This window comes from Tricharina praecox (genome assembly GCF_024521635.1).
Source record: "Tricharina praecox strain CBS 144465 chromosome Unknown BZA05scaffold_19, whole genome shotgun sequence".
In the NCBI taxonomy this organism is placed as follows: domain Eukaryota; kingdom Fungi; phylum Ascomycota; class Pezizomycetes; order Pezizales; family Pyronemataceae; genus Tricharina; species Tricharina praecox.
Window position 1 is genome coordinate 174812 of NW_026250421.1, and position 19501 is coordinate 194312.

General features: G+C 53.0%; 4 protein-coding genes across 4 annotated transcripts; all 4 read left to right on the forward strand.

The window, feature by feature from the left end:
* The first annotated feature begins 680 nt into the window (after positions 1-680).
* BZA05DRAFT_93336 (dynein heavy chain, N-terminal region 1-domain-containing protein) lies at positions 681-14715 on the forward strand. Its single transcript, XM_051488811.1, has 9 exons — positions 681-1260; positions 1316-2101; positions 2159-4308; positions 4357-4990; positions 5043-7322; positions 7371-8229; positions 8285-10148; positions 10204-13959; positions 14015-14715. Exons 1-9 carry the CDS (start codon positions 969-971, stop codon positions 14450-14452), a joined length of 13059 nt encoding a protein of 4352 aa, XP_051337711.1. The 5' UTR covers positions 681-968; the 3' UTR covers positions 14453-14715.
* Positions 14716-14899: 184 nt separating this feature from the next.
* BZA05DRAFT_403522 (oxidative stress survival, Svf1-like protein) lies at positions 14900-16914 on the forward strand. The gene is made up of 5 exons (XM_051484212.1): positions 14900-15163; positions 15283-15498; positions 15576-16006; positions 16067-16443; positions 16515-16914. Exons 1-5 carry the CDS (start codon positions 15129-15131, stop codon positions 16605-16607), a joined length of 1152 nt encoding a protein of 383 aa, XP_051337712.1. The 5' UTR covers positions 14900-15128; the 3' UTR covers positions 16608-16914.
* A 4-nt stretch (positions 16915-16918) lies between these two features.
* Positions 16919-18034, forward strand: BZA05DRAFT_93381 (histone-fold-containing protein). Its single transcript, XM_051488812.1, has 4 exons — positions 16919-17485; positions 17568-17655; positions 17719-17821; positions 17874-18034. The coding sequence occupies exons 1-4, from the start codon at positions 17229-17231 to the stop codon at positions 17885-17887; spliced, it is 462 nt and encodes a 153-aa protein (XP_051337713.1). The 5' UTR covers positions 16919-17228; the 3' UTR covers positions 17888-18034.
* Positions 18035-18468: 434 nt separating this feature from the next.
* BZA05DRAFT_446567 (uncharacterized protein) lies at positions 18469-19119 on the forward strand (the record flags this gene model as incomplete). The annotated part of the gene is made up of 1 exon (XM_051487086.1): positions 18469-19119. The coding sequence occupies one exon, from the start codon at positions 18469-18471 to the stop codon at positions 19117-19119; it is 651 nt and encodes a 216-aa protein (XP_051337714.1).
* Between the last annotated feature and the right edge of the window lie 382 nt (positions 19120-19501).

Consider the following 19501-nt stretch of genomic DNA (forward strand, 5'->3'; position numbering starts at 1 on the left):
CAACCATCCTCTTAATCAGTTAATTCAAAGACGGCTGTCGTTGATATCGACTGGTAATGGAGGCATTATGGTGGTCATAATAAGCAGTGATGATCAGCATACCGAGCTGGTGTGCGCTTTGCAGCATGAGGTTCTTCGATCCTCACTCGGATACAAGGACTCACAATCCTGAGATCTGCGGGGTAGTCTGGGTATCCCGTAGCTGCAGTATGTGAAGCCCGTACCAACACCGAACATATGAAGTTCGATATGTCACGCATACTAGAAAACCGCAGACGAACATGCTCTAACCGCCCTCTGCAAGCTGGCCCGTGCGCGGCCCGGGCGCCTATATCGTGGCGGTACGCGGTAAAATTGGAGTTCTGGCGGAAGATTGGTTATCGCCGCCAAGATGTCTTAGCACCAGGATGCCTCTCTAATTGGAGCTCTCTTTCGACACCACGCAAGGTCCCGCAGATGCTTACAAGGGGACGATGCTCGACGAGATGCCTCACTAACGAGCCTCTTCCTCGGTGCATCAAAGCTCACACCAAAAATGTTCCATAAGACGTATATGAAGGCAAATAAAGGGAGTCGCAATGCCTCGCGATAAACCTTCACGTGTGTTGAGAGGCACCGTTACATAAAGCTGCAGGGCAAATGTACCCTGTGCTCTTCTTTTGCTCTAACCCAAACCGTCGCACAAAGTGCCCGTTGCTCCCTCCACCACTTGTGAAATTGCTCCTCGCGCAATCTCCCTACAACACGGCACGATACTCTCTCCTATCACCACCCATCCAGACTCAACCTTCACCACTTCGTTCGATCGTAGGAGCTTCATACCTATTCGCTTTAATCAACCCACCTCGCCTTTCTTTCGACGCTTTCTGGCTTCATCCATGCTCCCAGATCCTACCATAGCTTGCTAAACCCCACCCCATTTCCACCAGCAAACTTACCGAACCGACAGCTGCAATCAAACCGCCGTCATGGACGGTCCGGTGCTGGTTCCCGCCAACAGTGGCCCACCCAATCCTGTGACACCGGGAGCTATGATCAGTGCATTCAATCCCGTTGTGCTTGCTGATTACCTCGCGGAAGTGCTTGCCGTAACTCTAGGTTCAAAGAGGTCGGATCTTGAAGCCCCCGGAAGCTTGTTTCACAGTGACAAGTACCCCGAGACCCTACAGAAACTCTCACGATATGCGACGGAGCCCGTAGTGGCGCTGTATGCTTCAAAAGATACTCTCGAGGCTGAAGAAGCGCTCAGTGATTCCGCTTGTGGGATTTCTCTTCCCGGCCCGCGCCATATCTCAAACTGACCCTGATGATGTAGCATCCCACTTAGGCGTTACGTCCATCCGCCATGCATACTCAATATCATCCGAACTATCGTCGTCAGCGTCGACGGTGGCCTCGGTGGCCTTCATCAAACGGCCGATCCCCCTCGACTCCGCCGTACCGCTACATGTACAGCTACAGATCATGAATCTTCCCGGAACACTGGCGCTCAGTGGTGGCGCGCAGGGCTCAGTGTCTCCTTTCGAAATTCTACATTCACTCGTACACTCGGCTCTTGCTCCGTACTTTGACGCGTACACCAAAGGACAGGAGAGTCAGATTACCGTGCGATCAAACCGCTACGCAGATGCAGAGGCCAAGACAGGTGTTCCGGTGACGAAGAAGAAGCTTGCCGAACTGGAGCTGTCGTTGCTGCATTTGCAACAGAACATCGATATTCCCGAACTCTTCCTTACATTACATCCTGTGATCCAGCAGGCTTTGGACGACGCTGCGGCCAAGGGCTCTCGGGCTTCTCTTGACCTGGTACCGGCAGAGTTGCTGCAAGACAGTTCGTTCCTCAACAATCTGCAGTCGACCGTCAATGCCTGGATCAAATCAATCCAGTCTATAACCAAAATGTCGAGGGACACGGAGAGTGGCTCGGCTACGCAGGAGATAAATTTCTGGCTGTCGATGGAGATGGCTTTGGAAAAGATTGATGAGCAGCTTCGGGGAGACGGCGTCCAGCTTACCCTTGACGTCTTGAAGCATGCAAAACGTTTTCTTGCCACCGTCAGTTTCATTGCTGATACGGGGCTCAAAGAAGCCACCGATCGAGGTCCACACTCCTTCTTTGTACTGCCCTTCTAGCACATACGTTGACTTTGTTTTGTAGTACAAAAATATAACCAGCTTATGCGGGATTTCCCTCTTGACGAACTCTTGTCGGCCACTAGTCTGCAGAAGGTCCAAGATGCAGTCGTTGGCATCTTTTTGCACTTGAACAAGAAACTCCGTATCTCGCCGTACCCAATCCGGCGCGCGTTGCCACTGGTGGAAGCTATATCTGGCGACCTCGACTCGCAATTGCACAGCCTTCTAAGCGGTCGCCGCCTCATGCACCTCGAATACCGCGACTTTGAGTCCCTAATGAACGTAGCCGAGGGCATCTTTAAAACTTGGGATGAAAATGTCAAAGAGTTCACTAACATCGCGAGAGATGTCACTCGAAAACGTTCGGAGAAGTTCATTCCCATCAAGATCCAATCCAGACATCTTAAGACACAGGAGAGATTGGCGTACATCCGTGCGTTCCGACACGGCCACGAGCAGCTGCAGCGGACCATCGCGAATGTCTTAGGACCTCAGAGCGGAGGTCCTGCTTCGGACGCTGCGGCTGTCATGGACGACATAGGAGATGTTGATGCGGTTGATGAAGTGGCTCAGGCTTATGCCGTGCTCAAGGATGTGGATGTTCTGGACGTGTCACCCGAGGGAACTGAGATCTGGATTGCAGCGGAGAACGCCTACAACGAGAGGACCTCCCGAGTTGAGAATTCCATCATCGCCAGACTGAGAGATCGACTGGCGACGGCTAAGACCGCCAATGAGATGTTCCGGGTGTTCTCCAAATTCAACGCGCTTTTCGTGCGGCCAAAGATCAGGGGTGCAATCCAAGAGTACCAAACACAGCTTATCGACAGTGTCAAACACGACATCGCCGCGCTACACGAGCGGTTTAAGCAGCAGTATGGTCATTCCGAAGCCCATGCCATGGCCCAGTTGCATGATCTTCCGCCGATCTCGGGTGCCATCATCTGGGCTCGCCAGATTGAGAGGCAGTTGGTTGCATACATGAAGCGTGTGGAGGATGTCCTCGGACGAGGATGGGAAATGTACCATGAAGGCCAAAAACTGTCAGGAGAGAGCCAGTCGTTCAAGAAGAAGTTGGATACCCGGCCTATCTTCGATTCCTGGTTGGCCGATGTGAACAGGCGCAATATCGCCATATCTGGGAGGTTGTTCAACATCAATCGTAACCGAGCTGCAGGCAACACCCTTGAGCTGGTGGTCAACTTCGACCCCCAGGTCATTGCCCTCTTCAAGGAAGTCCGGAATCTTACCTGGCTTAATTACCAAGTCCCACATGCTATCACCAACATTTCAAAGGAGGCGAAGCGGGTCTACCCTTATGCTGTGAGCTTGATGGAAACCGTCAGGACTCTGGCTCAGACAAATCGTACTATCTCGGAAATGTCAGAAGTTTCGGTCCTTCTCAGTGGCTATCAGAATGAAGTGCATTCCCTCATCATGAAGGGTGTACCGCTCAAATGGGAATCATTTGTACATTCATATGACCTCCATCTCAGACAATTGCAGTACTTGCCGAATGGCGGTGTTGACCCTTCGACTTCCTTGGCTGGTCGGGAAAGCAGGCATGTTCAGTTTGTTCGTGACTTCGCAGCAGCCGTCTCGATCCTGCAGGGCAAGACCGGTTCGTTGGCCACCATCCACGACACTATCCAAAAAGCCATGGCGGAACTTCGGACTTGTCCCTATGATAACAATGCATTCCAACACACCATCGACACCATTCAGGCGGCTGTCGATCAGCTGAACCTCGAGAACTATGTCAACCTGGCCCACTGGGTCGGTGAATTGAATCAGAAAATCGAGATGATATTCCTCACAAGGCTCCAGGAAGCCGTGGTACTGTGGATCGACATATTCAAAGGGGAGAGAGATGATGGTGTGGACAGTGATATCATCCGCAAGCGGATCAGTCGCATTGAGGACACTGGCATGGATGGAATTGTGAGGGATGATGGCGCATACAACCCCAAGATGAAGAGGCTCGTTCACGAAATAAGTATTCGGAACCAAGTCATCTATCTTGATCCTCCGTTGGAGTTTGCCAGGGCGAGCTGGTTCCTGCAGTTGCACCAGTGGCTCGGCGTGGTGTGCAATCTCCACAAGCTCAAGGCCAGTCGGTATGAAATGAACATTAATATCGATGCCAGCGAGGTGGAGATTTTCCATGAATTGGTATGATTCTTGCCCTCCCCGGTGGATGACTGCGACTGATGAAATTAGCCTGCACATTGTGCCCCAACAATTTCCGAGGCCTACCAGGCAGTGGAGACCAAGATCGGCGTGATTGCAGCGTATGTTGAGGAGTGGCTCCGCTTCCAATCCCTCTGGGACTTGCAGTCAGAGCAGGTCTATGACGCTCTTGGAGACAACCTTGGAAAATGGCTCCAGCTGTTGCACGAGATCCGCAAATCAAGGTCCACCTTCGATACCTCCGACGTTAGCCGGTCCTTTGGCAATATCATCATCGATTACGAGCAAGTGCAGACCAAGGTCAATGCGAAGTACGACCAGTGGCAACACGACATTCTCATCAAGTTTGCCAACAAGCTTGGAAACCGCATGCGAGAGGCGTACGCCGAGATTGGAAAGGCGAGAAAAGACCTGGAGGGGCAGTCCCTTGAGGCTTCATCAACTGCACAGGCCGTGGCATTCATCACCGTTGTCCAACAATCAAAAAGAAAGGTGAAGGCATGGGCACCCGAGGTGGAGATGTTCAAGCAGGGTGAAACAACCTTGACTAGACAACGTTATCAATTCCCTCAGGACTGGCTCTATGTTGATCAGATTGGCGGTGAATGGACCGCACTCAATGAGATTTTGGCTCGCAAGAGCAAAATCGTACAGGACCAGACCGGTATGTTATCATCTTGAATCCCAGCGGTGTACCGATACTTACAGTCTCGCAGATGCGCTTAGAGCGAAGATCGTCGCCGAGGATAGAGTTGTCGCGGACAAGATCAATAATGTCGTGGCGGAGTGGAACGACCAAAAGCCCGTATCCGGCACGATCCAGCCCGAGGATGCCTCCGCTACGCTCAGCACATTCGAAACCAGGCTGACGCAGCTCAAGGCCGAGTCGGAGATGGTCTCGAAAGCAAAGGAGGCGTTGGATATTGCTGCTGGTCCGGACAATTTGTTGACAGGCATTCTCGAGGAAGTGCAGGACTTCAAATCCGTTTGGTCGGCGTTGTCCACCATCTGGAAGAGCTTGAACGACCTGCGCGATACCCTATGGTCGAGTGTCATTACTCGCAAGATTCGACAGGGCCTTGAGGGTCTCATCAACATGACCAAGGAGATGCCCAGCAGAATGCGGCAATACGCTGCTTTCGAACACATCCAAAACGTGCTGCGGTTGCTCGTGAAGGTTAATCCACTGTTGTCCGATCTCAAGTCAGAAGCCGTCCGGGAGAGACATTGGACCAAGATCTTCAAGGCACTCAAGCCTGGACAGAGGGTATACCTCAGCTCTCTCAACCTCGGAACCGTGTGGGACCTCAATCTGGTAGCCAGTGAGCCCATCATTCGCGACATCATCGCACAGGCCCAGGGTGAAATGGCGCTTGAGGAGTTCCTGAAGCAAGTCCGCGAGACCTGGACCGGTTACGTTCTTGACTTGGTCGGATATCAGAACAAGTGCCGCCTTATCCGGGGATGGGACGATCTGTTTGCGAAGTGCAGCGAGAACCTCAACTCCCTTCAGGCTATGAGACACTCTCCCTACTACAAGGAGTTCGAAGACGAGGCATCTTCTTGGGAGGATAAACTCAATAGGGTACATGTGCTCTTCGACATCTGGATCGATGTTCAGAGACAATGGGTTTACCTTGAGGGAGTTTTTACCGGTAATGCCGATATCAAACATCTTTTGCCCATCGAGTCGTCACGATTCCAGAATATCAACTCGGAGTTCTTCACAGTTATGAAGAAGGTGTACAAGTCGCCGTACGTCCTCGATGTCCTCAACATCTCTGGTGTGCAAAAGTCTTTGGAGCGACTCGCAGAGTTATTGAACAAGATCCAGAAGGCGTTGGGAGAATACTTGGAGAAGGAGAGGGTTTCGTTCCCGCGGTTCTACTTTGTCGGTGATGAAGATTTGCTCGAGATCATCGGAAACAGTAATGACTCGGTGCGGATCCAAAAGCATTTCAAGAAGATGTTCGCCGGTCTGTCTGGCTTAGTTCTTGACGATGACTCGACGATCGTTGCCTTCACCTCCAAGGAGGGCGAAGAGGTCCGTTTGAAGAAGGAAATCTCTTTGATCAAGACTCCGAAGATTAACGACTGGTTAACGGCACTGGAGACGAACATGAAGTTGACCCTCGCCGAGCTTCTATGTGAGGCAGTCACGGAATTCAAGGCGATATTTGCTGCCAAGGACCTCGACATGGTCGCGTTCAAGGAGCACATTACCAAGTTCCCGGCCCAGATCGTGGTGCTGGCGACGCAGGTTGTTTGGACGACAGTGGTGGAGAAGGTGTTGGAGGAGGGTGGATCGGGGTTGCAGTTTTTGTACGAGCAGGAGGTTAAGGTCCTCACCCTGCTGGCTTCCATGGTCCTGGGTGATATGGAGGCTATTCAACGAAAGAAGTGCGAGCATCTCATCACGGAGTTTGTACACCAACGCGACTGCATTCAGAGACTGGCTGCCAAATCGGCTTCTACCGCGCAAGATCATCTCTGGCTTTTGCAGATGAGGTATCATTACTCGGATGAAGGGGACTTCATCAATCGCCTCTGTATCCGAATGGCAAATGCCGAACTGGACTACGGCTTCGAATACCTGGGTGTACCTGAGAGATTGGTCCGCACACCACTAACCGACCGCTGTTTCTTGACTTTGACGCAGGCGCTATGCCAGCGACTCGGAGGATCTCCATATGGTCCCGCCGGAACAGGAAAGACCGAATCAGTCAAGGCGTTGGGTGTTCAGCTCGGAAGGTTTACGCTGGTGTTCTGTTGTGACGACACGTTTGATTTCCAGGCGATGGGGAGGATCTTTTTGGGTATTTGTCAGGTTGGTGCTTGGGGTTGTTTCGACGAGTTCAATCGTCTGGAGGAGAGGATTCTGTCCGCCGTTTCCCAACAGGTTCAGAACATCCAAATTGGACTCAAGAAGAATATCGAGAATCCGGATGCGCAGATCGAGATGGTTGGTAGACAGTTGAAGGTGCACAAAAACACGGGTAAGTCTAACTTTATTGCGGATTTCTATGGTCACTGACATTTGCCAGGTATCTTCATCACCATGAATCCTGGATATGCCGGCCGTTCGAACTTGCCGGACAATTTGAAGAAACTTTTCCGAAGTGTAGCCATGTCCAAGCCGGACAAAGAGCTCATCACGGAAGTCATGCTATACTCCCAGGGATTCATCCAGGCCAAGGAGTTGGCCAAATCCACAGTACCGTTCTTCGACTCGTGTGCTCTCCGACTGTCAAAGCAAGCCCACTACGATTTCGGCCTGCGAGCTCTCAAGAGTGTGCTGGTCAGTTCCGGTGGTCTCAAGCGTGCAAAGATTACGGATGCTGGTGACAACGCTAGTGACGTCAAGTGGGAGGCGCAAATCATTGTTCAGAGTTTGAGGGAGACCATTGCTCCTAAGTTGATCCGGAGTGATGTTGAGATTATGAAGGAGATCGAACGCGAGGCATTCCCGGGCGTGGAGTATGTGCCAGGAAACATGAGCAAGCTGGAAGACGCCATCAAGAAGATAGCCGCGGAACAGAATTTCGTCGTCACCGATACCTGGATGACCAAGATCCTTCAGCTCTACCAGATTCAGAACATTCATCACGGTGTTATGATGGTCGGAAACTCCGGATCTGGAAAGTCTGGTGCTTGGAAAGTTCTCCTACAGGCTCTGCAACAGGTCGAGGGGCAGGAAGGTGTCCATCATGTCATCGATCCTAAGGTCATGTCAAAGGAGGCGTTGTACGGAAGTTTGGACTCCACAACAAGAGAATGGACCGACGGTCTATTTACCAGTATCCTCCGGAAGATCGTCGACAACCTCCGTGGAGAGGATACGAAGAGACACTGGATTGTATTTGACGGTGATGTAGACCCCGAATGGGTAGAGAACTTGAACAGGTACTGCATTTTCCTTTGTGGCTGGCTGGTGGACGTCTGTGCTGACATTTTCTAGTGTTTTGGACGACAACAAGCTCCTCACACTGCCTAACGGAGAACGTTTGAACCTGCCTACGAATGTGCGGATCATGTTCGAAGTCGAAACACTCAAGTATGCGACGTTGGCCACTGTCAGTCGATGCGGTATGGTGTGGTTCAGCGAGGACACCGTCACCTCCGATATGATGGTCACGAACTACCTAAAGTCTCTCCGCACCGTTGCGTTCGAGGATCTTGACGAGGACAACACTGTCAATGCTGGACAAATCTCGGCCAAGGCACTTCAGACCCAAGGACAAATGGCAAAACTGCTCACGCATCTACTCCAGAGTGGTGGCTTTATCATCAATGCCCTCAACGAAGCGCGGAAGTACAACCACATCATGGAATTTACGGATGTTCGCGCACTGAACACTCTCTTCTCACTGCTGAATAAAGTCGGCCGCACCATGATTGAGTACAACATCCAGCACGTGGACTTTCCCCTGGAGGATGAGCAGATCGAGGCTTTCGTTTCCAAGAAGCTTCTGACTGCTCTAGTCTGGAGTTTCACGGGTGACTGTCCCCTAGTTGATCGTGAAGCCTTCGGCCAGTATGTGAGCGGACAGTCAACCGTAGACCAACCCCCAGTCTTCGAAGGTGGCTCGCTCATCGACTACGACGTGACTATACCCAAGGCCGAATGGAGCAGGTGGCAAGACCAGGTTCCCAACATCGAGGTTAACACGCACTCTGTTACCCAGACGGATGTCGTCATTCCTACTCTCGACACGATTCGCCACGAGGAGATCCTGTACTCTTGGTTGGCAGAGCACAAACCTCTTCTGCTTTGTGGTCCGCCTGGTTCGGGTAAGACGATGACGCTGTTCAGTGCCCTTAGGAAGTTGCCGAACATGGAGGTTGTCGGTCTCAATTTCTCGAGTGCTACCACACCGGATCTCTTGATCAAGACTTTCGAGCAATACTGCGAGTACAAGAAGACACTGAATGGTGTTGTCATGTCTCCCAACCAAATTGGAAGATGGCTGGTGCTGTTCTGTGACGAAATCAACTTGCCCGCCCCGGATAAGTACGGCACACAGCGAGCCATCTCTTTCCTCAGACAGTTGGTTGAGCAGAATGGTTTCTGGAGAACCTCGGACAAGACATGGGTTACTCTGGACCGGATTCAGTTCGTCGGAGCGTGTAATCCCCCGACAGATGCCGGACGTACACCTATGGGACTTCGTTTCCTGCGGCAGTGCCCGCTTATCATGGTCGATTACCCCGGAGAACAATCCCTCAACCAGATCTACGGAACGTTCAACAGTGCTGTTCTAAAGATCATCCCAACGCTTCGCGGTTACTCTGAGCCTCTTACCAAGGCAATGGTGCAGTTCTATCTTGAGTCTCAGAAACGGTTTACCCCTAAGATTCAGCCTCACTACGTCTATTCTCCTCGTGAGTTGACTAGATGGGTTCGTGGATTGTACGAGGCGATTCGTCCATTGGAGACCTTGTCGGTGGAAGGACTTGTTAGGATCTGGGCTCACGAGGCCCTGAGACTGTTCGAAGATAGGCTTGTTGGCGAGGATGAGAGGAAGTGGACGGATGACGCAGCTCGTCGGATTGCTCTAGAGCATTTCCCCAACATTGACGAAGAAAAGGCGCTCAAGGGTCCCATCCTATACTCGAACTGGCTATCCAAGAACTACGTACCAGTCGACCGCGAGCAACTCAGAGACTTCGCGAAGGCCCGCCTGAAGACTTTCTGCGAGGAAGAAGTGGATGTGCCACTCATTCTGTTCAACGATGTCCTGGAGCACGTTCTGAGAATCGATCGTGTATTCCGTCAACCCCAAGGTCATTTGATTCTGATCGGAGTCAGTGGATCCGGAAAGGTTAGTACCCTCCTCCGACTTAATCTTGTATGCCCTATTCTGACGATGGTGCCAGACTACTCTATCACGCTTTGTTGCTTGGATGAACGGATTGAAGGTTTTCCAGATCAAGGTCCATGGTAGATATTCCGCCGAAGATTTCGACGACGATTTGCGAGATGTTCTGCGCCGATGTGGATGCAAGGGCGAAAAGATATGCTTCATCATGGACGAGTCGAACGTTCTGGACTCCGGTTTCCTCGAGAGGATGAACACGCTACTTGCCAACGCCGAGGTTCCTGGTCTTTTCGAGGGTGATGAATTCGCTGCTCTGATGACTGCCTGCAAGGAGGGAGCCCAACGACAAGGTCTTCTGTTGGATTCTCAGGAAGAATTGTACAAGTGGTTCACCCAGCAGATCGTCAAGAACCTACACGTAGTGTTCACGATGAATCCTCCCGAAGATGGTCTCTCGTCCAAAGCAGCTACGTCTCCGGCGTTGTTCAATCGTTGTGTTCTCAACTGGTTCGGAGATTGGTCGGACCAGGCGTTCTACCAAGTTGGTTCGGAGCTCACCCAATCACTCGACCTGGATCGTCCATCGTACCATGCACCCGACACCATTCCCGTGGCCTACAGAGAGCTTCCATTACCCCCGACTCATCGCGAGGCCGTCGTCAATGCGATGGTGTACATCCATTACTCGCTCCACAGGTTCAACGCGAAGCTTCGGAAGCAGCAGGGAAAGGTTACGTTCCTTACCCCACGTCATTTCCTGGACTTCGTAGCGCAGTATGTCAAGCTCTACAACGAGAAGCGCGAAGATCTGGAAGAACAGCAGCGTCACTTGAACGTGGGTCTGGAGAAGTTAAAGGATACCGTCGACAAGGTTCGGGATCTCCGTGTCAGTCTGGCGCAAAAGCAAGGCCAGCTCGAGAAGAAGAGTGCCGAGGCGAATGAGAAGCTGCAGCGCATGGTCGCCGACCAGCAAGAGACCGAGAAAAAGAGGGCCGCATCACTCGAGGTCCAGGCTGCACTGGAGATCCAGGAGAGGGTAGTGGCAGAGCGGAAGGAGGTTGTGTTGGACGACCTTGCCAGGGCAGAACCTGCTGTCGCGGAGGCTCAGCGCAGTGTCAAGAACATCAAGAAGACACATCTTACTGAAGTCAGGGTCATGGGCAAGCCTCCTATCAACGTCCAACTCGCCATGCAGTCTGTCTGCACTCTGCTCGGCCACAAGGTCAACGTTTGGGGCGATGTTCAGGCTATCATCCGTCGCGAGGACTTCATCTCTAGTATCGTCAACTTTGATAACGAGAAGCAGATGACCAAGAAACTTCGGCAGCAGATGCAAACCCAGTACCTGTCAAACCCATCGTACAACTTCGAGGCGATGAACCGCGCTTCCCAGGCCTGTGGGCCTTTGGTGCAGTGGGTGGAGGCGCAAGTCAACTACTCTGAGATCCTCGATCGTGTTGGGCCGTTGCGTGACGAGGTTACCCAGCTCGAGGAACAGGCTCTCCGGACCAAGGCCGAGGCGAAGGCCATGCAGGACACCATTTTCGAACTGGAGAACAGTATTGGACGGTACAAGGAGGAATACGCGGCGCTTATCAGTGAGACTCAAGCTCTCAAGACGGAGATGAAGCGCGTGCAGTTCAAGGTCGACCGCAGCGTGAAGCTCCTTGACAGTTTGTCATCCGAGAGAGTCCGTTGGGACGAGGGAAGTAAGTCGTTCGAGACCCAGATCGGTACGCTTGTTGGCGACGTTCTGGTCTCTGCTGCTTTCCTTGCGTACAGTGGCCTCTACGATCAGCAGTACCGAAAAGCCATGACCGACGACTGGCTCAACCACCTCCACCTTGCTGGCATCAAATTCAAGCAACACAATGCTGTGACCGAGTACCTGTCGACTGCAGATCAGCGTCTGGCATGGCAAGAGAACGGACTACCTGTGGACGATCTTTGCACCGAGAATGCTATCGTTCTGAACCGGTTCAACCGTTATCCTCTCATTATCGACCCGTCGGGTAGAGCTACAGAGTATCTGGCGAACGAAAATAAGGAAAGGCGTCTCACCATCACGAGTTTCCTCGATGACTCCTTCACGAAGCAATTGGAAAGTTCGCTGCGTTTCGGAAACCCCATTCTCATTCAAGACGCCGAGCATCTGGACCCGATCCTAAACCATGTTCTCAACAAGGAGTACCAGAAGACAGGAGGGCGTGTTTTGATCCAGCTAGGAAAGCAGGAGATTGATTTCTCGCCGTCATTCCGTCTCTTCTTATCGACTCGGGATCCCTCCGCTTCGTTTGCTCCCGATGTGTGTAGTAGGACGACGTTCGTCAACTTTACAGTCACCCAGAGCAGCTTGCAGACTCAGTCCCTCAACCAGGTCTTGAAGTTTGAACGCCCGGACGTTGATCTGCGCAGAACGAACCTCATGAAGCTGCAGGGCGAATTCAAGCTCCACTTGCGACAGCTCGAGAAGAGGTTGCTCCAGGCGCTGAACGAGTCCAGAGGAAATATCCTTGACGACGATCGGGTCATTGACACCCTGGAGACTCTCAAGACCGAGGCTGCGGAAGTCTCACGAAAGATGCAGGAGACTGACGGCGTCATGACGGAGGTTGAAACAATCACCAAGCAGTACCAGATCATTGCGAAGGCTTGCAGTTCGGTGTTTGCTGTTCTTGAGCAACTTCACCACCTGAACCACTTCTACCAGTTCTCTCTGCAGTTCTTCCTTGACATCTTCCATTCGGTTCTACACGATAATAAGAAGCTGGACGCTGAAAAGGATTACAACCGTCGTGTGGACATTATCCTGCGCGATCTTTACATTACAGCCTACCAGCGCACTTCGATTGGTCTTCTCCAAAAGGATCGAGTCACTCTAGCCATGCTTCTCGCTAAGGCGTCTACGTACGAGATTGATCAGTCGTTGATTGACAGGATCTTAGACGAGCAGATGCCTGGAGTCGACGTGTCGACTGAGACTGAGCGTAGAGATGAGGTCATGGTCCGTGCTTCACTGCTTCCAATCTTCAAGGACAGGCTCCAGGACGTGAACACCGCGGCGTGGGATAGATTCCTGGAAGAGGAAAATGCGGAAGAATATGTGCCGGTTATCTGGGACGACAAACTTCCAAACATCGAACAGCAGCTGCACAAGCTTCTCGTCATCAAGCTCTTCAGGCTGGACCGTTTCGTCCCCGCGGCCGAGCAGTTCGTTGCCGTGGTATTCGGAAAGGACATTCTCGACACCACTGGAGACTTGAAGGAGGTTGTTTCTCAGGTGTCTTCCGCTACTCCCATTGCTCTCGCCTCATCCCCCGGATTCGACGCGAGTTACAAGGTTGAAGGACTGGTGGAACAAATGCGCGTCAACTGTACAAACATTGCCATGGGTTCCGCAGAGGGTGTCACTGCAGCCGACAAGGCCGTCAGTAACGCTGCCTCGTCCGGATCCTGGGTCTTGGTCAAGAACGTTCATCTCACTCCTACTTGGCTTCAGTCACTGGAGAAGCGTCTCGATGCTTTACGGCCGCATCCGAACTTCAGGCTATTCCTGTCGATGGAAACCTCGCCAAAGATTCCTATCAACCTCCTACGTACGTCTCGTGTTCTCATGTACGAGCAGCCTGCCGGTGTCAGGGCGAATATGAAGGACTCTATGTCTTCACTGTCGACCCGACCTACGAAACAGCAGCCTGCCGAAAAGGCTCGTGTTTACTTGTTGCTCTCGTTCCTGCACGCTGTGGTTCAAGAGAGACTTCGATACGTGCCAAATCTGGGTTGGAAAGGCTTCTGGGAGTTCAATGACAGTGATGTTTGTAATCCCATAAACTCCTTTTGAAGTGTCACATGATTCTAATATCTTCTAGTACGAGTGTTCGGCATACATCATCGATACGTGGGTTGATCAAGCTGCACTAGGACGGACAAATATCGCACCTAGCAAGCTTCCTTGGGAAATGATCCGCACATTAATCACCGAAACATACGGAGGAAAAATTGACGATGAAGGCGATTTCGCGAAACTCCGGTCTCTAGTGCACTCGTTCTTCACTCCGGATGCTTTCAACTCGGACTTCAAGTTAGCCGATACCGAGACTCCACTATATGCGCCCGAGGGCGTCGGCATGGCGGAGTTTATGCGGTGGGTCAATGCTCTGCCAGAGAGAGAGCCACCCACGTATCTCGGCTTGCCGGCGAACGCGGAGAAGTTGTTGCTCGTCGATCACGGAAATGTCATGATCCGGAATTTGGAGACCGTTACCGGGATGTTGGAGGAAGGAGAGACCATGGCGAATGCGGCGTGAGGCGGTGCGTTTGATGCGAGAAAGGGGCAGAGTGTGGCGTGGTAATTCGGAAAGGGTTTCTTGTGCGGAGTAGTGGGCTGTTGGGCTCTGGTCGCTTGCTTTTGGTTCGGGTAGTTTTGTGCCGTTGCTTCTACTTCATTTCTTTCTCATTCGTTTTCTCGTTGCGGATGTACATCTCTTGCTGTAATTTCTTCACACCTTGGAGCTCGGCTGTAGGCACAGTAGACTTTCAAATGGAACAATTTCAGCTTGTAACTACCTCATCCATCCCGTGCCCGTTGTATCCATCATGTTCCATCGTATTCGCGCCGCTTATCTTTCCGGCGCCGGTCGGTCTTGTCCGATCTGGGTCGGACATTTGTCGGACCGCTGTTCACCGGGTTCATGTTTCGGGGGAAGTCGTGTGCTGGCGCTTGGCTTTTGCTCGTGACCGAAGACAAGGTCACTGCAGTATGAGGTAACGGGTAGGTATAGAGAGGACTCGCCACGCTGCCTACGCTATGTACTCTGCCAGACCTTCTTCCCAGAAACTAGACTAAATCTTCAACTTCAAGCAACACCACGCCTCCACCACACTTCTCCACTGCCATTACCAACCATCGACCCCCTATACCAACGAACTCGCCACTCCCATCAGCGAATCTACATACGCATACCACATATCCAGACCGCAAACATGTTGTCCTGGGTTACGAAAGCTGCACAGTCGACGTATGTAACACCCCTCACGAGCTATTGGAGGGGGTGGAGGGGTGTGGTGGCGACAGATAGGGTCGGACAAGATAGATAGCATTCTCTGACACTCGCCGGTTTTTTGTTTGTTGCTTTAGACTATCTGCCGTCGCCGGCACCGCCGAACCCATCTATGGCCCCGAAGCGCTCCAGTCAGTCGCGAAGCAGGAGGACCTGAACCCGAAATACGAGGTCACAGACGACGATGTGAAATGGCAGGCCCTCGAGAGCACATGTGCCGAGACTCAGACTTTCTATACCGAGACCGACGGCGGCCACTTTGTGATGCTTCAGATTATTTATTCAAATGTTTCGTGCGTTCTTCCCCTGCCTTGTGTTGAGAGGGCGAGGGCGAGGGAGCAGTAGAGCTTATACGATGGTGTATGTGCAGCAACATCCACATCAGCGCCCAACTCAACGTCAAGGTCTTTTTCCCCGATGGAAGGGTCCACTGGTCCGCGAAGACCATGACCGATTATGCCTTCGACCCGACGTTCCGGAGCTTCTTCGCCGGCGAGAACGGCGAAGACTTCAGTATTATCCTGAATGAGGCCGGTGACTCGTACCATATCAAGTCCAGGCTCGACCCGGAGGTGCTGGTCGATGTTACTATCGATCGTAAGGTTGCCGGCTTCAAGGTCGGAAAGGATGCGAAGACGAACTACGGAGATGATCCTGCCAACCCGTGGGGTTGCATCCGGCATATCTTCTGGCCCAAGAACAGGGCGTCCGGCACGGTCGAGGTCAAGGGAGAGAAGGTCGATGTCGCCGGAAAGAACATCTTTGTGATGGCACTCCAGGGAATGAAGCCCCACCACGCCGGTACTTCTCTCTCTCTCATCTGGCCGGAATATTGCTTATACTCTTGCCCGTGACCAAAAGCTTGCAAGTGGAATTTCATCACGTTCCAGAGCGACAACGTGGCGGCCATCATGATGGAGTTCACCACACCTCCGTCGTACGGCAGCCAGACGGTCACCGTTGGCACAATCTTCAAGGATGGCGTGCTACTGCAAGGTACCACTACCGGAACCGTGGCCCACACGGCTACCAAGATGGACCCTGTTACGCAGTGGGAAGAGCCTACCGCGTTTAAGGTGGTCTGGAAGGGGAAGACCCAGGACGGCAAGGATACCGAGTCCGTGCTAGAGACCGACCTGAAACCGAAGCTTGACTGTGTGGACATCATGGCGGAGGTGCCGACCATCATCAAGAAATTCGTGGCGGGTGCTGTCGGGACCCGGCCGTACATGTACCAGGTAGGCCCCTCACTTATCCACTCACTCACCCCACCCCATGCGATGTGAATGTGTGCTGACCGACTCTGTAGTACCGGCAAGAGGTGACTCTGAAGATCAAGGTCGGGGAGGAAGTGACTGAGGAGAAGGGAATGATGTTCTCAGAGGCCACTTTCATCTCTTAGATGTGCCGTACGATAGCGGTTTGAACTGTATGTACGTTTTGCTATTGCGTCTGCGCAGTGTTTGTTGTATTTGCTTGCTTTTGCTTGCCCGTCTTTTTAGTTTCCCTCGCTCACGATGTTTTTCTTGAATTGCTTTTTGCAGGACGATATGACGACACGAGTGCTCTACTTTGTTACTCGGCCAATCTAGGCTCATATGGCTGGCTTTGCTTTTTTTTTTGCTTATAGGCATTCTTATAATTGCTACTACACCACTCTTCTTTGTCTGTAACTTGGAAATAATAATTGGATTCATTTTTGCTTAAACTTTGAACAGGAGCGGGCATCGGGAAGTATCTGTCAAAGGCTATCGTTAGTGGGCGGAATGCGGAGATGCCGAGCCCGAAACTCGCTAGGACTCTAGGTTTCGCTCGCTCGTTCGCTCGCTCTTTCGCTATCGCGTCGAAAACGTGATGTTCGCTTAGATATGGTAGCCGGAATCCTAAGCACGTGATCCCACAGGGCAGCGGGACCTCGCGTCGCCTCCCATTTATCCTCTCCCTCCCCCTCCCTCCCCGCGCCACCCCGCAACACGCGACTCACGACATCCACCACCCATCACTCACCACCACCCACTACAAGATGTCCCAATACAAGCGTCCGACGGGCGGAACGATGTTCTCACGCGACCGGCCGGCCTCTGGTAGCGCCGGCGGCGGCAGCGGCCCGACCAGCAGCAGCGCGGCGAGCAGCAGCACCGGCGCGGGCGCCATCACGAGCGCCGGCGGCAAGGTCTTTGGTAAGGATATGGGCCGCGGCTTCAAGCGCGGACCGGTGCTCAAGAGGCGGCGCAAGCTGATGAAGGATACTATTCACGGCATCACCAAGTCGGACATTCGGTGAGTCTTTCCTTCCGTTGCTGGGACCGGTGGGAGATGGGGAAGGTGGGGAAGGTGCGGGCTGATATGGTTGTGGACACAGCCGTCTGGCAAGGAGGGGCGGCGTCAAGAGGCTTTCAGCGGAGATCTACGATGAGGGCAGAATTGCGCTTAGGGATTACTTGACCAAGGTAGGTGTGGTCGCATCGTTGGTTGGTTGGTTGTGAAGAAGGGAGGCTGATGTGCTCCTCCAGGTCCTTAGAGACTGCGTCATCTACTGCGAACACTCTAACCGCAAGACTGTGACGGTGTTCGATGTGATCCACTCTCTGCAGCGCATCGGCAAGCCCGTTTACGGTATGTTACTCTCTTCCTCAGCGAGTGAGCTGCGCTGACTTTGGGGTCGAAGGATTCGGTGCTTAGGTAAACTTCCTTTGTCCTTTCTTGTCTAGCGTTCGGGTCACTCCAACTGCGATTTCTCCTTTCCCCCTACCTTTCTTGAACGGTCCAAACATCTGGTGTGCGTTTTCCTAGGTCTCTACGTGTGTGTCTTTTGCTTGCTTTCTCCATGGTTGCGCTGTTTTGTGGACGAGTTTTCTTGTTCGGTCATTGGCGTTTGCGTTGGTGTAGGTATTGCTTCGATTTCGGGCCCTCCATAAGGAGCGATGGTTCATCTGTTCGCGCATCAGTATGCGGGTGGGTAACGATTGTGTTGGATGATGTCCGCTGCGTGGCCGAGGTTCCGAGGACGGCGCAGCAGCAGGATACTTCTTACCGTACAAATGCTGCTCAACGTGCTGTATGTTGTGAATTTAGCGTGTCACCGACTACGACTCGTGGCGTGGACAACGTTCCCGCAGCAACCTTCGCGACACCTCGCTGCCACGCCCACCATAATCCCGAGTCTCCGAGCTTCCAGTCGAGTTTGGATATCGAGCTCAGCTCAGCTCAGCCCAGCTCGCTATCCTTGCCCGTCAACCTTCCCCACACATACCTACCATACGATGTCCGCCCCACCCGCAGCACCACCCGCAGCACCACCACCAGCACCAGCACTCATCTCTCAGCACACCACAGCATCATCCTTCCTCCTGAGCGCGCTGCACTCTTCCACGCCGTGCACACTGCTAATCTGCAGCGCGCGCGATGTATTCCGACAGCGCCTCTCCCCCTCATTCGCCGCTACGCTCCCAACACTCGCCCACCTCCGCGGCGGCCAGCACACGGCCGTGGTCTTCCTGCCTAGCATTCTGCACGTGCGCACGTACCTCGCCTCCCTCTCCTCCTCCCTGGCACATGGGGCGGGGGAGTTAAGAGTCTGGGGCCTCATCTCGGCGCACGCGGAAACGAGCGAGTTCTCGGCGCAGGGGGTGGGGCGGACACTCGCGGCGCTGGTGGAGGTGGGAAGGCGCGCGGGCGCGGGCGTGGTGATTGCGGAGGAGGGAGAGGCCTGGTGGGAGACGGAGTTGTCCGTGTTGAATGCGAGTGCCAGTGGGAGGCTGGATAGGTTGGGGGTTGTCGCTGGGAGGACGGTGGGGCTGGGGAAGGTGCTGGGGAGGTGGTTTGATTTTGAGGAGGGGTGTGAGGGCGAGGGGGTGGAGGGGGAGGGGGGAGAGGAGCAGGAGGAGTGGGAGGGGGAGAGTGATGGGTTGTGAGGCGGTGATGTTCGTATTCGCGAATCGGGGGGGTGGGACACTCTACTGGTATCTAGCTGTGTAGTTCAGCTACCTAGAGCGATGCAAGGCATGGCGCATGGTTGAGACTTGAGTTCTGGGAATAAATCCCTACATGACCTACATAGACTCGACATAGATTCTCCATGGAGCCTAGAGTACCTGTCCAATGTCTACCCAGTCATGATGCATTCCCCTCCGGGCCCCTCGGGCAGTGGCGATGAATCATCATGAGCTCAGTACATCACAGATTAGGTCCTCCACCAGCCTTCTCTTTACGTCTTTACGTCTTTACGACGAAGTTCGAACATCCGGAGACTCGGACTCTGGGCATCTAGATGTCGATTAGCTGTGGGAATTCCTC